This window comes from Nelusetta ayraudi, unplaced genomic scaffold, assembly GCF_046127955.1.
Source record: "Nelusetta ayraudi isolate G7.1 ecotype Tasmania unplaced genomic scaffold, CSIRO-AGI_Nayr_v1 ptg000048l, whole genome shotgun sequence".
NCBI classification, from domain to species: Eukaryota; Metazoa; Chordata; class Actinopteri; order Tetraodontiformes; family Monacanthidae; genus Nelusetta; species Nelusetta ayraudi.
In genome coordinates, this window is record NW_027466098.1 from 14,730,509 (window position 1) to 14,751,422 (window position 20,914).

Below are 20,914 nucleotides of genomic sequence, written 5' to 3' on the forward strand. Positions count from 1 at the left end.
TTAATAGATACAAAGGTGAGTATTGCTTTCGGATCGCTATGTTCTCCATTAGTTGTTTGCAAATTACTAGAACTTCCTCTCAACTTCTCTGCAAGTCTGTCAAAGTAAACTGCGCAGCCATCCCTCTGTATCTGTTAATGAAGGGCTGACGAACACATCCGCATTATTTTGTTTCTTTCCCTTGATGCTTTTGAAGTACACGTCTTTGCATACACATTCTAAACAGACCGGTACTAAAATATAAAAGCAAACAAAAAGAAACGCAACCACAAAAAAACACAAATCAATTCAATAGAGGAATAAAATAAACATTATTATTTATCATTCAGTTTATGTTATTATAAAATCAATTTCCTAGAAATTGTAGATCTTACAATAGACTGGACCAGATTCCTAAAAACTTTAAGGAACATGCTGGAAATTTAATTCCAAAATTTTGTCTATGGAATTTGAATTAAAGTTTACAGGTGGGCGGGGCTTAACGGCACAAACTGCATCAACATACTTTTTCACACAATATATGAAGCCATAAATAAATAGATTTTTATGTCAGACATATTCTTTATTTGTTTGTAGGAATAAAGAACGAAATTTAGGTTATTGCAAAGACTCTCTTGCAAATACTAGACAGGTGAAAAGTGTTTGATAATTAAAGGATATACTATGGTATATGTTCTAGGTTTTCTGCTCCTCACAACAGTGTCTTTTCAGAAGCCTTGAGTCTGAAAAGCCGAGTCCACAGCTGCTGCAGGTGTAGGGTCTCTCTCCTGTGTGGACCTGCATGTGAAACTTGACGTGGCCCAGCTGTCGGAACCTCACTCCGCAAACTTCGCACTCGTACGGCTTCTCCCCAGTGTGGATCCGCAAGTGTCTGCGGTAGTTTGTGTAGATCCTGAAGGCCTTGCTGCACTGCTCGCATTGATAGGGCTTCTCCCCAGAGTGCTGCAGTTTGTGGGACTTTAGAGCCTGAAGGATGATGAACCTCTTCCCGCACACCTCGCACGCGAACGGCCTCTCCCCCGAGTGGGTCCGCCGGTGGTAGTCGTAGGTGGCTTTGTAGAAGAACGACCTGCCACACGTTTCGCAGTTGTAATGCATCCGACCGGTGTGAACGAGCTCGTGCCTTTTCAGCAACGAGGCCGAGTCGAAGGCTTTTCTGCACGTCCTGCAACTAAACGGCGTCACGTCCACCGTCGTCTGGTCCTGCCGGTAGATGACCCTGCGCTCCCTCCGCTCCCTGGTCCGCCTCCTCAGCACTCTGCCGCATCTTTCGTCGTGAGTCAACTTCTGGTGTTTCTGCAGCTGGAAGTTGTACAGGAACGTCTTGCCACACTTGTCGCACATGAAGGACTTTGAGGCACCGTGAAGAAGCATGTGGGCCTTCAGCTTGGTGTCCTGGATGAAGCTCTGGCCGCACACCTTGCACTCGAAGGGTTTCTCCCCAGTGTGAATGCGCATGTGCCTCTTCAGGTTTTGCTGGAGGGTGAATCCTGCCCCGCACGTCTCGCATGTGAAGGTTTTGCCTTTGTGGACTGCTTGGTGCGCCCTGAGCGACCTCCTCTTTGTGAAAGCTTTGCTGCACACGGCGCACTTGTACGGATGCTCCCCGGTGTGAACGCTTCGGTGGCAGTGGAGCGTGAACGCGTATCGGAAACCCTCCCCGCACTCTGAGCACACGTGCGGCTTCTCCACGCTGTGCACAGTTTGGTGAGCCCTCAGGTTCTGTCTAGTCTTGAAGCCCTTCCCACAGGTGGAGCACACAAATGGCCTTGAGTCCGTGTGGACAGCCTGATGCGTTTTTAGGTGCATTTTTGTTTTGAACGCCTTGTCACAAAGCTGACACTTGTGCATTGTGTTTTTCTTCTCCTCGTGTCGCAGCAGGTGGCGCTCAAAAGACGCCGTAGTTCTAAATTTCCTCGGACACTGGGCGCAGGTGAAAAACCTCTTTTCTTTGTGAGTGTTGGTGTGTTTCAGCAGGTGGAACTGCCTGCTGAAGCTCTTGTTGCACACTTCACATTCAAAGAGCTTTTTTGGCTTCTTGGCTTCTGCTCGAAGCGTGTTTTGGCCGTCAAATGTTTTTGGGGGTTCTGCAGGGTTCTTCTCCTGTGTGATACCTCGACAAATAAGAACAGAGGAGATAAAAGGCACATCGGTGAACACATTTATCGTAGAAACTGAAATTCCAACGTTAACATGAAACTACAGCTTAGGCGATAAAGTCTTATTTTACTGCCACCCTGTCATTCATAATCTCACCTGGTCCTTCTATGGGGGAGTTCTCAGTATCTGCAGCCACATCCTTTGCTGCCCCTCCATCACCTGTGCAAGGAATTTGTTTTCAGAGAGTACAAACAAAATGAGAAAGACAACGCAAGTTTAAACACCGTTTGGGTCTAATTGTTCAGGGAATATACCACACTGTCTTTCTTGAGTCTAACAACTTTTCCTGTCTGTGACGTCTCCCTTACAGTCCAATGTGACAACCGTACCTTGTGCCTGCATGGCGGTTCACATTTGGAGTATTTGCACAATGTTATGTGCATTTATATTATTATCAGAAGTAAGTAGAAGTGGAAGAAGTTGGAGTAATGAAACAATTGGTATCCTTTGTTCATTTCTACCAATAGGCTTGATTATTATCATTATTATTATTTTATATATATATAAAGAAACATACCAGCATCATTTCCACTTTGCACTTCAGCAGTGGACAACGACCCAGACACTTCCTCCATTAATTTGTCTGTGTTTTTTATTAACTGTCCGAATAGCTTCAGGGTGAAGATCATTCCGGTCTCCTCAAATAGAACTGGGCAGCCGTTCAGAACGTTTTCTCTCCAAAGTTGGGCTTTTTCACAGTCTTTAGTGATATCTTGCAGCTCACTCTCAAGCTTTCCAGCTTTGGCCTTCAAGTTCTGGTTTTCCCTCTGCAGTACTGAGGATAGGTTGGTATATATGGCATTGATCTTCCTTGATGCCTCACCAGCCAACACTTGCACAATGCCTGCCTGTAGGGGTGAGAGCAGGGGTTGTTATGGGGGATTTAAAGATACAAGATAACCCTAAAAAATAGTTTTAAACATATGAAACTCATTCTAGATCTCTACTGAGCAAATTACTAAACTGAGCTGGATCCTACCTCTAAATCTTAGCACATTTTTCATCCCCAAAGACTAACATTTCAATACTATTCTTTCAAATATGGATGAAAATTTTACAAAAAAAAAAAAAAAAATGAATTGGTAAAATTGTAAGAAACAAAGGTAAAAAAAACAAACAAAAAAAAAAACAACAACCTTAAACATTAAATTTCAAAGAGCTGTGTAATTATAAGAAAGCAGGCCTTTGGTCCTTAATAATGTAAAGTTAATATTTAAACACAAATGTCAACACTTGACTAAGTGGGGTTGAAAGTCCAACTGTCAGTACTTTAGAATTGAAGATTAATGTCAGTAGCAATGTTCTTATTGGCGGTGTTTAATTCACCCGCAACACACAGAATTTAGGGAAAAGGGTAAAAGTCAATGACTGCACTATAACAACAAACCATTAATGACACGTTCTTACCACTTTAAAAGGTAAGTCGTATCGTGTTGCCGGACAACGACCAAAAACTCAAAACATCTACTTGGGGAGATGTTCATCTACCGCGTGTACTAATAAAAATTACTGAGATACGCTTCGTCAAAATTGAAGCAAACTACTCTCTAATAAAGATTTTTTTGAAGGACGCCGGCCGCCATCTTTGTTTAGACTCGCCGCCTCGCCTCGATTCCGTCGGTTCAGTCTCCCCCAACTATAGCATTTCGGATGCTCTCACAACAGTCTCTGGTCGTTGTCCACATGTGAACGATTCATTTCCCGTTTAGCAGGCCAGTAACTCACCCGAGTTGTTGAATCTGGCTCCTTTGTTGAGTCATCTTTATTTATTTTTCCGACGACATCAAGGGCAGTCATAATCGCTATCTTCACTACAGTCCCCGCCTCACTGTAAAATACTGTTAAATCAGCCATATTAAAGTTAAAGGTCCTGAGCATATCAATGGTTAGCGCTGCTGTTTCCGGAAACCCGAACCAGGACGGAGATTAAAATAATCTTTCAAAATAAAACTCATGGATTCTTTTACCGTATTTTTTTTTATTGAGATGAAGCAGAAATAAACAAAATATACAATGTTACTTGACCTGTGTTATGCATTCTCAACTTTAACTTGAAAACAATTACATCTTAAATCAATTATACTGGACAGAAATAAAAAAAAAAAAAACTGCTAACTGAACATGGGTCCATAACCTCTTGTATTTGAAGCATTTTAAATGGTCAGCTGTTTATATGATCTTACCCTCTATTGTATAAACCAAGATTCTTACATGGCCTTAAGCTACAGTTAAGGCAAACCATTTTCAAAAGGTAAAATAAGGGGGAAAATGCCACTACCAGTGCTGCTACCGACTACCATTAATTCAGAGGAGCTTGGATAACTAAAAACAGAGAACCTTGCATAATTTGTTTTTTGATAAATCCCTTCACGCGACCAAATCACTGTGAACATCCACATTACTAAAGCCCTGAACAGCCCGTTGAAGAGCTTTAGATCTATAACTCCAGTCCATTCATTCTCTGTCGCTGCTTCTCCTGCACTTTGGGTTGCAGGAACCTAATTTACAATTTCCCTTCATTTGTAATGTAACTATTTTACACTCCCATATGCTGACAAATGGTCATACAAACCAACTCTTCAAAATCAGCACGTTAATCAACACACAAAGGCACAAAGCTGCTGCTTCAGTTCATTCTATTAGACGGACTTTCCTTGACGTACCAGCTGGCGCAGGACCAGCTATGAGCCGTCACAGCTGTGCTTCTTGTACTGTCTGGAATCAGAGAAGCCTCTGCCACACTGCTGGCACGAGTAGAGCTTCTGCCCGGTGTGGATCTGCATGTGGGACTTGAGCTGGTTCGACTGGTGGAATTTCCGATGGCAGTACATACACTCGAACGGCTTCTCGCCGGTGTGAATCCGAAGGTGCCGGTAGAAATTACCGTCTGTCCTGAAGGCCTTGCCACACTGGTCGCACTTGTAGGGTTTCTCGCCGGTGTGGATGCGCTCGTGCTGCTTGAGGCTGCCCGCGTGAAAAAACCTCTTGCCGCACACGTCGCAAACAAACGGCTTCTCCCCCGAGTGGCTCCTCTGGTGATAGCTGAATGAGTATTTGTTGTGGAAAGACTTGCCGCAGACGCTGCAGTTGAACTCCTTGTGGTCACTGTGGCCCTTTTCGTGGAGCTTGAGCGAGTACGCCGCGCTGAAGCCCTTCAGACATATCTTGCAGCTGAAAGGTTTCACATTAGACTTGTTTCGCCTCCTCGTCTCGAGAGATCTCTGCGCTCCCTCCGCCTCCTCGCCCCGGTCGGCGTGCACGTACTTCTGATGGATCAAGAGCCTGCAGTTGAAGAGGAAGGTCTTTCCGCACAGGTCGCACATGAACGGCTTGCGGGCGCCGTGGATGAGCATGTGAGACTTGAGTTTGGTGTTGTCCGAGAAGCTCTTCCCGCAATCCTGGCAGGTGAACGGCTTCTCGCCCGTGTGGATGCGAAGGTGCCTCTTGAGGTTGTTGTTCAGACTGAACCTGGCCCCACATATGTGGCAGGTGAAGGGTTTCTCCCCCGTGTGGACGAGGCTGTGTCTCTTCAGAGCAGTTCCCGTCCGATACGACCTGTTGCACACGTTGCAGACAAACGGCGTGACGCCCGTGTGCTTCCTTTTGTGCACCGTCAGCGAGTGGGCGTACTTGAAAGACTCCTCGCACATCGAGCATTTGTACTTTTTGGTGTTGGTGTGGACCATCTGATGGAAGCGCAGGGTGTCTTTGCTCTTGAAGTCCTTGCCGCACGTCGCACAGCTGAACGGCCTCTCTTCCGAGTGCACGGTCATGTGACCTTTCAGGTGGACCGCCGTCTTGAACGTCTTGTCGCACAGCTGGCACTTGAGCATTTCCTTCTGCTTCTCGTGGCGCAAGAGGTGGTTCTCTAGAGACGGTTTGATTCGGAAGGTTTTCCTGCACTGGTCGCAGGAGAAGGGCTTGGGTGGCTTGGACTGCTGATGGTGCTTGAGGTGATTCTGGAGGGACTTTTCTTTCCGATACGACCTCTTACAATGAGGACAAGGGAACGGCAAGGCTGATTTGCCTTTGTCGTGACAAAGGAGGTGAGTTTCAAGAGATTTCTTTTCCGTGAAAACTTTATCACACTGCTCACAGGGGAAAAGCTTCTTGTGCGATTTCGCGTGGCTCTTCAATTCACTTTTCAAGTGAAAAATTGCGTCGCATTCTTCACAAGACAGCAGCTCTGCTGTCTGGGACTCAACATGTTTCTCTTTGATATTTTTCTCTTCAGCGTTGTTGAGTGCAGAAACTGAAAGTGGGAGAGAAGAAAATAAAGCATCTTTTGTTTCCATAAAGGCATATTTGAATACAACTCAAGCGACGCTCATTCTGATAAAAGAAAAATAGAGAGCTGAATGTACCTTCTGCCACTTTATAAGTTGCTCTTCTGATCCTTTTTGGTCTTCCTGAATGAACCTCCTTCACTGGACTCTGTGACACAAAGCGCAAGAATTTAATGACAAAAAAAAAAAAAAAAAAAGACAATACAATTACTTAAAATTTCAAACAAACTTATAATATAATAAAGGTACTTTATTATCCCTAGGGGAAATTCACTATTGAGGAAACACTGGACATAATGCTGAATCATAAAGTGGACATCAGTACTGAAAGGTTTTACCTGTGTGGTTTTGACACCGCTGACAACACTGAGGTCTGGAACGGGGACCTCTTGCAGCACGGAGCCAGGGGACGCAGCTGGTTTAACGATGAGCTGTGTAATTTCTGATGTTTCAGAAGCAGCTGCTGACAGTGTGGGGGTCTGTGTGACTATTTTGTTGGCATCCACCAGAAGCACCGTGGCAGTAGAACTGACGGTGCTGATAAAAACCACCGGGGTTATTGCAGGTTGGGGAACCGTCAACGGTAGCACCGTCAGCGGAGGAGAGTTTGAGTTTGTCGGATCCTTCGCTGCTCCCTGGGAGGCGGCAGGTCCCAGTGGAGTTTCTGTGCAGTTCCCAAAGAGAGGGAGACAGGACAGCCAATCAGCATCATACAAACAGGAGTGGGGTGAAAGGCACAAACAAAAATACCCTGGGTATGAGAAAGTACTGGCTCAACTCCTTCCGTAGATGTGGGGTTTTGAAATGTACTTCAGTTTTTTGTAATTATTTAAACAATACATTTGTTGATAAGCCATGCTACTCTAAAATAATCTCTTAAATATGATGCGGCTTAATATTTAACTGCACAACAGCATAGTTCAAATAGCAACACTTCAAGCAACAACAACTACAGTAATAAGCAAATTACTTTTAACAAAATGTGTATCACTTCACACTTTCACACACCAGAGTAACGAGCATGGTTATCTGAAGTAAGGAGCAGACGATACAGATACTTGTGCACAAACTCACCTATCACCTGAGAGTCCTCCTGCACAGTGACTGTGCTTGTCTGGCCTTCCTGAACTTTGCTGCCGCCCTCGCTGAAGCTCTTGAGCTCCTTCTCGAGCTGCTCCATCTCTCGGCCCAACTGACCCACTCTGGCCTCCAGCTCCTGCTCCAGCAGCTCGGCTTTCTTCTGGAGGACATCCTCCAGCTGCTCCACCTTCGCCCGCAGAGCCTCGTTCTCCTCGCACACCTCCGCGAACACCTTGCGTATCTGCGCCACCAGACACTTCTCTATCTCGCGAATTTCGCCAAATTTCGCCTCCTCCCATTCGGAGTTTGGCGCTTGTTTCGCCCAGACGTCCCGAAAGACGGACACGGTCGCCTGAATGGCGACTTCCACAATTGACGCCACTTCGCCGCCGAACTTGGCCTCCATTTTTGACTCGGTTTGAATTTGAATTGGATTTGAAGTTTAGCAGCCTGCACCTTCAATTTCATTACGCAATTTGAGCTTCTTCCATGACTCGGCGATGGCTAAACAGTTACATTTGTTGCTCTTACCGTAAACTATGGTACATGGCGGACTGTGTGCGTCACCGAAAGCGTCCCGTCCGCCACATCCGCTTCCGGTGTCACGTCTATATTTCAAAATAAGGCTCCATCATCATCCTGTACCACGTACTTCTCCGCACCCTCGCCTTTCTCTTTATATACCTCTGTTCATTTTCATTGAAATATTTATTTCTGTTAGAATGTTAAAAAAAAAAAAAAAAAAAAAAAAAAAAAATAGTGAAAGAATAAATCTGTATACAACACTATCTATTCCGTCAAATTACAGTGGTGTGATGATACTGACTGAATCCGTGAAATTAGTAAATTCCACTCTGATACGCAGGTATTAAAATTAAATTAAATCGCTTTCTTTCTGTACTTAGGCTAGCGGGGGTGCTGGAACCAATCCCAGCTGTCTTCAGCCGAAAGCAGGGAGCATTAAATGTTTGTTCTTTTGAAATACAACCGTAAACACATCACCGTCTCTGCGTAACTTAGATGTTCCTGTTATGATTCACTGTATATATTTCCAAAATGTAACACTTTGAATGAGAAAAGAACCATACAGTAAATGCAGGATTGATCAACCAAAAGGAAGTTTATTTGTCATTTCTTCGCGGCTGACAGACTGTGGCTGATGTGAACAGAACAGCACAGACACACACAGGTAGGCAGGAACCAACAAGCTCCAACTATAAATGTTTCGATGCCATAAATCAAATGCCATCATGTTTGGGCAGAGAGCCCACTGGATACTGTATGCCAGTTGGCTGAACCCTGCATGGTTTGGCCTGTGCGTGTCCGTGCTAACAAAGTGTGTCAGTTTAATATGCTGATAGATTCATAATGCGACAGCAGACCATCATACTCCACATGTGGAGGAGTTTGCTCATTCACTATTCACCTCCTTTAACTCTGGCCTTGTTTGTTGTCGTGTCCAACATGCATGGGAATGATTGCATTGATCAGGCATTCACACCAAACTCAGATGCATAAAGTGTGTTTAAAAAAATAAGAAAACTTTCAGTTCTCAAGACCGGTGTTACAATTCACCAGACCAGCAGGTCAGGACAGAGTTTAAAATCCTTAGCTTGATAAAGTACTAAAAACTGCCAAAACTCACACTATGCATTTTTAAAAAAAAGGAGAAATCATTAAAATGGTAAATACAGATATTCAAAAAATACTTAAAGTCTGGATGAAATTCTTAGGACTAACAACCCTTGTTATTTCCGAATCATAGACGAAGATTCTGAACAACCAATTTAAAAAGTCAAGCTGAAACCACTATTATCAGTTGCTCTGTATGGAAAGAGAAAAGAAAAGTCTCTGTTGGGAAACAGTAGAAAGTGTGTTTTATCTACATAATTGAACAATTTACTTAATGAAAAAAGGCGGTTTAATCCGCTATTCACTTAATGCTACTGATTTGACAAGATACTGCTAAAGCCAATTTTATTGTCTGTGTGGAAACGGGTTTGTGAAATAAAATTGAAAGTGCAGCAGAAATTTCAGCTGGACTTTTAACTGTTTCTGAAATAAATGGTTTACATAGACAAGACAGAAAAAAACGTGCAAACATGAAAAGAGTTTGAAAAGGATTTTAAATGCTATCTGACCAGCTAACGTCAATCAGTGGAGGAAACTAACAATCTCTGTGGCTGTCCCCGCCCCCAAGAACTTTCGACTGCATTCACGTGTATCAAAATTGATTTAGTGTCCCTGTGGTTTATGGCTTTGTGGTGATTTTTTTTTATTTTTTTTTAACAGAAACAAATGTGTGGATTCTGAGTCAGTGGGCTGCAAAGACAATGTTTCTCGTGACAAACAATTATCTCTCTCCATATAACAACATGCAATCTTAACAACATATATTTTATTCACCCTTTGCTAAAGTATTTGGTTAGCTAACATCCGGCCTCTCCCAAACATTCTTACTCATAACTCACTCACTCATCTCATCGGACAGCTATTGGATGGTTGGGGGTGGTTTGATGGGACTCTGTAGCAGGCTGATGGCTCTGACATCTTAAACCTGACAACTTTTAGACTGTTTGTGTGAGCGTGTGTGTGTGTGTATATGTGCGTGTGTGTGTGTTGTCTGTGTGGGAAAGTGTTGTTGATCACACAAGTCTGGAAGACTGAGATGGGACGAACATACGGACATGTGAGGCACACATTTGACTGAAAGCGCACACCAACATAAAGAACCTGAGAGCTATGGAGACCCTGGGCGCAGAGAGCAGCAGCGGCGCACACACACACACGCGCGCGCGCGAGCGTACGCACACACATATATACACACACACCCACCCCAACAAGATATTCTGAATTCTCTGTTAAAAAAAAGGATGCAACAAATTTGTGTGAACTAATTAAAGAGAATATCAAATGAGACGCTTTGATGCTGTAAGAGAATAAAAGAGTAGATGAGGCCTGTTTTGTCGGCCCCCTGGGGGCCTCGGTCGTTGAAAACATGCAACGCGCAGATTTTGTGCTTATGACCCAAGCCAAACATGGAATTTATTAAAAACACAACCCAATGCTAAAATCAGAAGGCTACAATCAATTTTTATAAATTCCCTTTGAGATATCAAAACGTTATGTTGACTTCCCTTTGTTACCTAAAGTAAACTTGTTAACATATCGATTTATGGTCACTAACACAAATTTTGTCCACCCAAACAACAATCTAGAACAGAAGTGGCGGCTGTGGCTCACAGCCCAATAAAGGCTGGACATCTTTTGACCAATCGTCTTAAAGTACCATCCAAAAACAAAAAGGTGAATTCTAAATCTCTATTTTTGAAGGGGAGGAACCAGGCTGTCTGCCAGTTTTTCCTCCCCAGTTGATCAAGTCAGTGTTTATACATGGTGAGTTTTGATGAGCCTGGCTTTTATTCTGAATTCAAGTTCAATCATTTCCAATGGGCAATAAATTGGCTTATTACAAAGTCAAACCACTCACAATTCCACACATTTCTTATGGCCAGGATCCAACATAAACTGAATGAAATGGAGGACAGCGTTAATTAAAAGGTTCACCGAGTTTGAATGTCTGTGAAACATTTGGTATTATTTCATTCTCTTTCCATCTCTGGGAAGTCATCAGACGTGGTGCAGGATGTCTTTGACGTACAGACAGACATAAATACAGTAGGTAGGACAGACGGACGAGAAATACACAGAGATTCAACTCATCTCATCTCGAAAAGAAACAAACAAACGTGACAGAATGAGCTACGATCCTTTTTTTGTTGTTGTTGTTTTCATCAAACTATCGGCAACCAGTAACAGCCTGACATGACGCGAGTCTCATCTCTTACACATCATTAACGCTGGCTGAGGTTCAGCAGCCGGACACTCTCTCGTCAGGGCTCTGAACAGCCACCAGGGGGTGGGGTGGGGGTGGGGGGGTCTCTAGTGTATCAGTGGCTGTGTGTTCTCACAGAGACACAGAAGAAGAGAGAGTGCCGGAGAGAATGATGTCTCCTGCTCCAAGTCCGTCCTCCTCCGTCCTTCTGTCCTGTCACTGTTACTTTCCATCCGAGTGCCGCCGTTTTCATCTCGACGGTGTTGGAGGCGGAGAGTAGCGGGAGGGGGGCGTCCACTAGCAGTCCGTGGCCCCGCCTCCCATTCAGAGTTCGCACACTCCTTAAAAGGCGACCAGTCAGAGCTCAGACTCACTTCTTCTTGCTCGACTTCTCCGAGCGCTTCCCGCCTCGCTCTGACCTCTCCGACCTCTCGCCTCTCTCCTTCTCCTTCTCCTCCTTCTTCTCCTTTTCTTTCTCCTTCTCTTTGTCCGCCCGCTCAATGCGTTCGGCCCGGTCCGAGCGCTCGCCGCCTCGCTCCGACCTGTTGTCCGCCTTGCTGCCGTCGCGCCGTGTGCCCTCGTCGGTGGATGAGGTAGTTGGTTGGGGCTGACCCCATTTGGCAATGTCGTCGTGCTCCGTAATGCTGGCGGTAATGTTTGTCACCCACGACTTGAGGTCATCCTGCCAGGACGGATGGGATCACAATCGTCATCGAACTGGTTTTTAACTTTATTCTATTTTATTTCATTTATTTGAAGAGGACAACACACATTAATTTACCATCCTGTCAATGTGCCGGTGTTAGCCAGAGGCTAATTTTCAATTTCAGTCAAATTCAGTTCAATTTCAACTGCAACTGGTCGCGTATTCAACCGACTGATTTGTCACACTGAATTTGATACGAAAACTAAAGGATCTCACCTCATCTTTTGCATGAAACAAATATTCGCTTCCATCCTTCGTCCTGCAAAGGGAGTAGAAGGAGGGCAGAGGAAAACGGTTAGGGGTGTGGTCATGGAAAGGAGCTAGCTAGAGGGTATGCTAACTGTGCTGTAGTCCATCTTCGATATTGCAAGACGCCAAAAGAAAAGCACAATCTTGTTTTAGAATACACGAAACGAAAAAGCTGCAACACCCACTACGATACTAGTAGCTCAAGCTAGCACTGACTTGATCTACACTACCAGTCAAAAGTTTGGACACGCCTTTTCATGCAATTCTTTTTTTTAATCTTTACAACTTTCCACACTTCAGACAGATACTGAAGACACCAAACATATGAGAAAGATACATGTAATTATGCAGCAAAGGAAAACAAACATGTTAAATAGCTCTAAATATGCTTTGTGTCCAAACCTTTGACTGGTGGTATATGCTACAAGGAGAGAAGGTTGAAGAGGTCTGGTAATCTCAAATCTTCAAATTCAAATTCATGAAGATAGTCCAAGACTGACAACACCTAAAAGCACTAAAGCTTATTTTAAGGTTCACTGGTGAGAGCAAGTGAGCAAGTTAAAATTGAACATAGAGGGCAAGAAAAGAAGCAGGTCCTCACTTTAGCGTAAAGACGTTCTTCTTCTTCTTGTAGCCATTGGTGACGTCGCAGTGGCAGTAGCCCAGGTTGAGCTGCGGCTCATTGTTGTAGGACGCGCTGGTGTTCTTGGCGTCCTTGTAGAAGCCAATCTCGCCTTTGTTCAGGACGCAGTACAGGTTGACCCATGACCTGCTGTGGTGCGGGAGGTGGGGGAGGGGGCGTGTGGGGAGGGAAGGTGGAGAAGAGAGGTAGAGGGAAGGTGGTGGTAGTCAGGGAGGGGTGGAGGGGGGGGTGGGGAGGTGGGAGGAGTCAGAACGAGCTGCATCGTTGATGTCACTAAGCTAACACCTCACTCACCTGACCAGAGCAGACAGGTAGATAGGCGAGATGAACCGGCGCCAAGAAGGGAGGAGGAAACACACCGCTGAACAAACACGGATGAGCGGACAGATAGACGGACAGATGGACGGAAGAGGAGGAGCAGGAAGAGGATGGAGGGATGTGCGGGGGGAGGCTACTTACAGTTTAGGGGTGTGCGAGTGAGGACGACATATGACTTACCTTGGAGGAGATGAGAGGAGCAGCCGGAGGCAGGAAGAAGAAGAAGAGGACAGAAAGAGACGGGAGGCGATTGGTTAAATGACATTTTGGTACTAAACACGCAGTCGCGCCTTTTGGTTTCCTCCTGTGAGTGTGTTTACATGCACATGACGCTTAAAGGCAAATATAGGCCTGTTTTAGAGCCAGTCGTGTGTGTTTTAATTGGTCCTCTGAAATACAGAGCATGTGATAAGGAATGTCTTGTGACTAGCGGGAGAGGTGATGCCATCTTTCAAGAAGGGAACTAAACCTCGACACCTAAACTTGAGTTCCTTTGTCTGTTTTAACATTTCTATGCAACACATATTATGCCAAAATCAGCAATTTGTGCCTGTAGACTGTTAATAAACTCCACAGAGGCAGGCAAAACCCAGTGTGCACTTCATTACACAAACCTTTTTTTTTTTTTAAGTTTATGCCGAAACATTTGATTTTGGAAATTAGCCCTTTGTGATGTCACAAAAAGATGACAAGATCAGATGAGTCTGGATTACTTTTTTTCTTGATTTTAGTCAAGGCACTCAAGGCTATTATACTTACATAATTCTATGTTCGATTTCATTTATTATAAATAACTACTCTTATACATATGATATCAGAAGGACTGAATACACTACCGATACTATGATGACAACAAACCATTCACATGCACTGTATCTGTTACTCTTCGCAATCTTGAAGTGTTCCGGAATATGGAAGTGCACATAAACTCCACTGACAGGCTGAATCCCAGTTCTTTTTTTACAGATGCTCTGTATCCTCTCTTTTTCAGCATGGAAGAGCATAAATCACGCCATCCAAAAATAATTTCTACTCCAATCAATCTGATGGGCATCGTAATAAAAAAAGAGAGTATACAAGAAGGAGCGGTTTGAGGATTCACACATGTCACACATTCTAAGCCATTCAGGGTGGTAAAGCTTTACCTTGCCATGTACATTACAGGGCATGTACATACGAGACATTCATCTGTGGCCTCGGGTGGACGTGTGAGTGCCACTCATCCAAAGCTGGGAGAAGGATGAGCTCTCAGGCTGAGTGCGGTCAGCCCGGCCACAAGAGGGCAGTGCAGAGGGAGGCTTTGTCATTGGTTTCCTATCTGAGGGAGGCAGTGCAGTCGTCTGCAGTGGACGGGCGGTGGGTGTTTCACGCAAGCTAAAGGTGGACCCTGAACGTCTGAATTTGACTGCTGCAATATTCAAGATCGCAAGTTTCTCTGCAAAGCAAATGTTAGCATCTAAAATTAAACAGCTGGAAAAAAAATACTCTGTGTGTGTTAGTGTGTGTGTGTGTATGTGAGAGAAGGAGAGATAGAGAGAGAATCAACCAACCGTGGCTACATACAACCTTCAATCTGAACACATTTGTGCAGCTTGAAGTCTCAAAGCTGACCTGTAAATAATCATCTACCACGGCCAAAACATATCTTTAATTTTTTAATTTTCATATTTTTTAAATATTGATTTTAACAAGGTTTAACAAATTTAACAGAATCATTTTTCTCCCAACGTGTAAATGCATCCTATGTTTTGTGTTGTTTTTCCGAGCTTTATGTGTATATTTATTGTATTTTTTACATGCCCAATATTTCTGATGCATTTAAATCTTGTGTTTAACTACACGGTACGACAGTTTATCCAAATTGTGTAGCAATAGGTACTTTAAATAATAAAAAAAGAGAAATGAAAGATGTAATGCAAAAACCTAAGCAAAGTATTTCTTGGAACATTTGCACCTGAATTGTGGGTGAAATCATTTGCAGTGGTGGCGATCGTGCATCCGTTCAGCATCTCAGGCAATGTTTCTGAGGGTGATTAGCTTAGCATGCTGGAGACATGCCCTTGCTATCAAGACTGGATTAGTTAATGGAGGGAGCAGTGATGTCACAAGAAATCACACAGCAGGAAACAAATAAATAAATAAAGATGTATTTAGATTGATGTTTCCATTGATTTGATAATAATGATGATAAATTTTAATTTTCAGATTCTTTAGTCTTGATGACACCAGTGTCCGTCCTCTCAGACATTCTTTCACTCGATGGTCCAGAACTTGGATCGCCATTAAGACCCTGAACACCCACCTATTGGTGCTCTTCTTCAGGCTCTCGATGTCCAGCTTGCGGAAAAGGAAGCCCTCGTGGTGTGTGGTGTGAGTGGGGGGCGGGGCCACCGCCGGGCTGCTCTGAGCCGGAGCCGACCTGGACCGCCTCGTCGTCGTCACCTCTCCACCGTCTTTGGGTCGCGGCCGGCGCCGCGGCTTCGGTCTGTCACGAGCCCGAGGCCGGTCCAGACGGGAAGACTTCTCGGGAAGGCCGTTGGGAAGGCGGGGCACCTCTCCACGGGCCTGGCGGTGCAGGGAGGTGGTGCAGCTTGTAACAAACTTCAGTTCACTTGGACGCATCATCGCTTACTGGATGAATATTGCATGAATGTTTGAACATCCCGTCACCAGTGATACTTTTTTCAAATGAACAACCAGAATTACTTATTCATTAGTTTTATCAATCACATTTGCTTATTTGAGTTTATTGTTGTTATCCTCAACTGTCTCGACATCGACAGCATACCATTGACACCAGACATTCTCAAAAGACGGTGAATACTATTATGAATACTGTGGATGAACACAGTGACAAATGTGCACACGTTTTGATTTAGCTTGTGTTGTATTGTGTTTTTTACATGTTCAATATTTCTGATGCATTTAAATCTATGTTAATCTATGACTGTTGATCCAAATTGTATAGCATGCATTGTTAATGTTACTTTTAATATAAAAGAAATCAAAGATGTCATCCAAAAATCGAAGCAAACTATTTGTTGAAATATTTTGACCTGAACTGTGGGTGAAAGCAGGTCTTCTATCATTTGCAGTAGTGACGATCATGCAGAATGTGCAAACAGGTTTTGATTTGTATGAAAGCTGAGCCGCAAACTGTGCACGCACCTGCGCTGCTTCTCTTTCTTGCAGCTGCTCCACAATTTCTGCCATTGTGGATCTCCTTTCTCTGTATGGAATAGAAGAAGGCGCGAGTTAGAGAGAGAAAATTCAAGTAAAAAAAAATTGAAATCTTGATCTTTTAACAGGCTTTTCCCTGTAAAATGCCAGTGTTTTACTTCTCATAAATAATATCAATAATCATCACTATCAGTGCTTAGCAAAACAAAAATACAACTTTGATCCTTGGTTCTTAGAGTTTGAATGGACCTATTAACCAAAACCTCTCCAGTGGTGCTGAAACCTGCTGCTGCGTTGACTCACCCTCCAGCCGAGCGTCGGTCAGAGTGCTCCCTCCCCGTGTCGTGCTCGCTGGACTCCTGCCTGTCCAGCCGGTGTCGGTCCCTCTCCCTGCGCCGGCCCTCGTGGGCGCCGGGCCCCTCCTGCTCGCTGGACGTCTGCCGCTCCAGCGTGCGCCTCTCCCGCTGTTCCCTCCACACCTCCTGCGGCAGCTCGTCCCGCCGCGCCTGGATGAGCTGCTCGCTGGAGAGCTGCCTCTCGATGCGCGGGTAGGTGTGTGTCTGGGGCTCGGCCCCGTGGTCCGCCCTGGACGACCCCGCCCCCTGCGTCCGTCGGGAGGGCTCGCTGTGCAGCCGCTCCCGCCCCACCGGCTCCTGGAGCACCACCTCGGCCATGACGGCCACCTCCGCCCGCTCCCCCGGCGTCATCATCATGGTGGCCTCCCTCTCCCGCTCCCTGCCCCTCTCCCGGGCCTTCTCCAGCCGGCTGGCCACCAGCAGCGGCGTCACCGCGTCATCCAGGTGTTTGATTTTGGGCTGGCGCAGGTAAGGGGACGCTTTGCTCTCCGCCGTCCTGGCCGCTGCTGCCGCCGCTGCCGCCACCGCCTGCTGCTGCTGCTGTTGCTGCTGCTGCTGCTGTTGCTGCTGCTGCTGTTGCTGCTGCTGCTGCTGACTCATGGCCTTGGCGGCGCTGGCGCTCTCCCGCAGCTGGTTGGCCGACACCAGCATGGCAGCCGTGGCGATGGAGGCGATGGAGGAAGTGGAAGGTTGACCGAGGCCTGCAGCCACGCCCACTACGGCGCCGCTGCCGCTGCCGCCGGCGTGCCGCGACTCGAGAGTGTGGCGGTAGCTGGAGCCGTTCATCACGGGCGTGTAGTTGGCGACGGTGGAGCCCAGCCGGCGGGCCACGGACGACGGGGAGGGCGTGGGCGTGGCGGGTGAGGGCGACGGCGGCGAGCTGACCTCGTTCTGCTCGTAGATGGTCTGTCTGGTGACTGGGGAGATGGGGAGGCGGGGCAGCGTGGACGGGCTGGGTAAGGCATCTTGAGGCTCCAGGAAGACTTTGCGACCCAGCAGCGGGGTCGGGGGGAGCTTGCTTTGCTCCGCTTTCAACTTTTCCACCTGTAGAAAAAAAAAACAAAAAAACAAGACCCAAAACCCGTATGTGAGCTACATAGTAGTCACAGTATCCATGGCATGATGGAGAGACGTCCATGATGTCAATTCTGCCCCCTTTTCCATCACGGAAGAATAACTTCTAAATGGACAGCAGCAAAAACAGTCCACTATAAAAACTATAGAAACTCTAAATTATTTCTAAATTTCTAAATTAATCATAGCTATAATTACACTAGAACATGTATTTCTCTATCTATTCTCTTTCTATCTATCTATCTATATATACCGTATATATATATATATATATATATACGGTATATATATATACATACTCTTATGTGTGTCTTTCTATATCTATTTATTTACATACATGTTTATCTGTATCTATGTGAGAGAGCTTTGTAATTATTTGCTGTTCACCCTGTAACTCACTCTGGCCTGTCTGTCTGCCACTCTGACTACTTCTCTAACCATCTCCCGCTTTCTCCTCAGTTCTATTTATTTTATAATTTTTTTTTAAACAATATTTCCTTTCCATCCCAACCGATCAAAGCAGATAACTGCAATCTGGAGTCCAGTTCTGCTCTAGTTTCTTCCTACAGTGGTGGCACCTTGCTTGCTCTGGAGGCTTTCAGTTGGTTTTCTCCTGATTGTGCAAAGCGCTTCGGGACACCTTTGGTTGCAATTGAGCACATTGCAAATGAAAGTTGATTGATTGATTGATTGATTGATTACCGTGGTGAGCCGTCGCAGCGAGCTGAATCTCTCCTCCCAGGTGGCGGCGGCCTTGCGGAAGGCCTCGTGCCTGCGGATGAGCTGCTCCACCTCGTCCACGCTGCCGCCCAGCTCGTTGCTGCTGATGAGCGGCTCCTGGGCCGTCAGCCACGCCTCCGCCACCACCGCCTCCTGCGCAAACTGGTGCACCTCCAGCACTGACCAAGGAGGTGGGGGAGGAAGATGTCTTTCAGCGCTTTAATTTCACCCTCCTCTCTTTATCATAATGCATGTTTATGATAATTATGTATATTACGTAATCTATATGTGTGTGTGCACTCACGCTGCTGTAGGACTTCCCAGTGCTTGTCCCACTTTTCAGACAACTCACGTTGCTTGGCAACAACCTTTTCCAGCTTCTCCTTGATCTAAGAATGGAATTCAGGAAAATAAGGATTACGGAATAATACAGGGCACAGCCAATATCCCTGTTAAAATACATCACAATGTACACTGTAAGTCAAGTCTGATAGTTATTTCTTAAGACCTTAAATCAAAGTTATAGTTGAACGTATAATTGAGACGATTGTTTTGCCAAATAAATACATTTTCGTGTTACAAAACTGAACTTTACCAACACGAAATGGTCAAACACAGCGGAAAGGACATATTTTGCACATCATGTATTCAGTGCACATTCTTGCCCAGGAAAGAATATTTTTACATTTTGTCAGCAAAAGACTGAATTTGCTGACAGTGGACTCAGTATAAGAAGGAGATTGAAGAGGTGAGTCGCAGCAGCAAAAACTGTTGGCATTAGTGTAACAGCGGAGAAGACGCTTAAAACTGTATGCAGTCTGCAGCTGCATGAAGAGGGCAGGGCTTACTGCACACAGTGCTGTGCTAGAGCCAATCAGTGAGAACCGCACTGCTACGAGCTGATCAAAGCTGTCTGGAATGATGCTGCATGCGTATTCAAATACTCTTCAAATCATTATTAATTCATCAACGATTTAATCAATAGCCCGGGTCTCTTAAAAATAAGATTACACACTATATTATTTCTAATATGTTTTCCTACATTAACATGAAGGATGGTTCTAACTGCCCAGGGTAACCCAGGGCCTGATTATATAAATGGATTAAAAAATAAATAACGAGGGATTTAAACCGTAAGCCAAGAGAAAGTAGTTATTTATGAGTTACTTTGATGTGGAAATGGTCTCTACTCAAAGCAAAGTAGCTCAGCTGTGTCAATGGCAGTGATGCTATGCAGTTTGGGGCACATTTGGTCAAAGGTTTTGCTCAGCATTGTGAGAAATCATATAATGGTGTCAAATTAATGAGCTGGGCTCGAGTATGAATCTTAGGCATTTTAATGAAAAAGCTGCCTCGTCTAAAGTAACGCGAGACATGTAGGATGCAAGAAAGAATGTGCAAAATCATTTCATTGCAATAATACAACAGACGCTGCGGAGATTCCATTCCCCTCGGAGACGAGGCTCCAGTAAAATATTTGCAATGACCCGATAAAATCTCTGCTCTCACCTCCTCTGCTGCTGGGTTCCTGACCGCCAGCAGGGTTTTGCCCATCTCGATGCACTCCAGCGTGCCGCGGCTGCGGGCCTCCACCTCGCTCTTCAGGCTCTGGTGGTAGTTCATCAGCACCTCCACCGAGGACACGTCCCTGCAGCGGCATCAGACTTTCTCACACTGCCGGCTAGTCACATCATATCAACTTATATCTCATCCAACGTGTGAGGTTTATCACAGAAGGACAAAGTCTCAATATCAAATATCGAGCAAACATTTTTATCTAGAACCAACTGCAGATTGCAGATACAGCTGCAGATACCTGGGCTTCTCCCCTGTGGCGATCTGACAGATGACCGAGTCCATCCACATGATCTGATCCCGCACCATGCCGAAGAACTTGAGCTTGTCCGTCTCCGTGGTGATCTGCACCCGGCACTCCTCGCAGTACGTCAGCAGCTCCTTCCAGCACTGCATCACCTCGTGCTCACGGCACGCGATGGCCTCTGCCTTCTCGCCAGCGTACACCGTCCTCAGCTGCGCCGCGCTCTCCTGCAGCTGACGCACCTGGCGGGCGGGTGGGCAGGGAGGGAGGGAAGGCAAGGACAAAAACCGAGTAGGAAGGATTTGTTGAGTAAGAAGTAGGGCGAGCAAACAGCTGCACTGATGTGAGAAAAAGTTGGTGTGATTTGCAACATTTTCAGAAAAAAAAACTTTTCTATGCTTTACAGACAAATTCGATGACGCAGAAAATGTAAATAAATGTAATGATTGAGACTCAGAAAATAATCTAAAAATACTAAAAATGTTCTA

The 20,914-nt window shown here is 45.3% G+C and overlaps 2 protein-coding genes across 2 annotated transcripts in view; both read right to left on the reverse strand.

Annotated features, from left to right (window-relative positions):
* Positions 1-149: 149 nt before the first annotated feature.
* On the reverse strand, positions 150-8,117 carry LOC142895048 (uncharacterized). Its single transcript, XM_076035775.1, has 8 exons — positions 7,521-8,117; positions 6,785-7,110; positions 6,525-6,594; positions 4,843-6,412; positions 3,886-4,084; positions 2,678-3,008; positions 2,257-2,319; positions 150-2,114 (listed from the first exon to the last, which is right to left on the reverse strand). Exons 1-8 carry the CDS (start codon positions 7,930-7,932, stop codon positions 676-678), a joined length of 4,410 nt encoding a protein of 1,469 aa, XP_075891890.1. The 5' UTR covers positions 7,933-8,117; the 3' UTR covers positions 150-675.
* Positions 8,118-8,627: 510 nt separating this feature from the next.
* sptbn4b (spectrin, beta, non-erythrocytic 4b) overlaps positions 8,628-20,914 on the reverse strand; it is a 51,028-nt gene continuing 38,741 nt past the window's right edge. The window contains exons 34-44 of the mRNA XM_076036582.1: positions 20,424-20,668; positions 20,117-20,255; positions 18,912-18,996; positions 18,590-18,786; positions 17,417-17,857; positions 16,761-17,347; positions 16,446-16,506; positions 15,580-15,842; positions 12,918-13,088; positions 12,284-12,326; positions 8,628-12,043 (exon numbers count right to left, since the gene is read on the reverse strand). Of these exons, the coding sequence (XP_075892697.1) occupies positions 11,732-12,043; positions 12,284-12,326; positions 12,918-13,088; positions 15,580-15,842; positions 16,446-16,506; positions 16,761-17,347; positions 17,417-17,857; positions 18,590-18,786; positions 18,912-18,996; positions 20,117-20,255; positions 20,424-20,668 (2,544 nt within the window). The 3' untranslated portion in view covers positions 8,628-11,731. The remainder of the gene's footprint in view (positions 12,044-12,283; positions 12,327-12,917; positions 13,089-15,579; positions 15,843-16,445; positions 16,507-16,760; positions 17,348-17,416; positions 17,858-18,589; positions 18,787-18,911; positions 18,997-20,116; positions 20,256-20,423; positions 20,669-20,914) is intronic.

Bases quoted from the DNA above. Each gene is read 5' to 3' on its own strand.
- LOC142895048 (XM_076035775.1), bottom strand. From the start codon at position 7,932: ATGGAGGCCAAGTTCGGCGGCGAAGTGGCGTCAATTGTGGAAGTCGCC. The intron at 6,413-6,524 runs GTACATTCAGCT...TCCCACTTTCAG, and splicing joins AACTTATAAAGTGGCAGAAG to TTTCTGCACTCAACAACGCT. The intron at 2,115-2,256 runs GTGAGATTATGA...TTATTTGTCGAG, and splicing joins CTCCCCCATAGAAGGACCAG to GTATCACACAGGAGAAGAAC.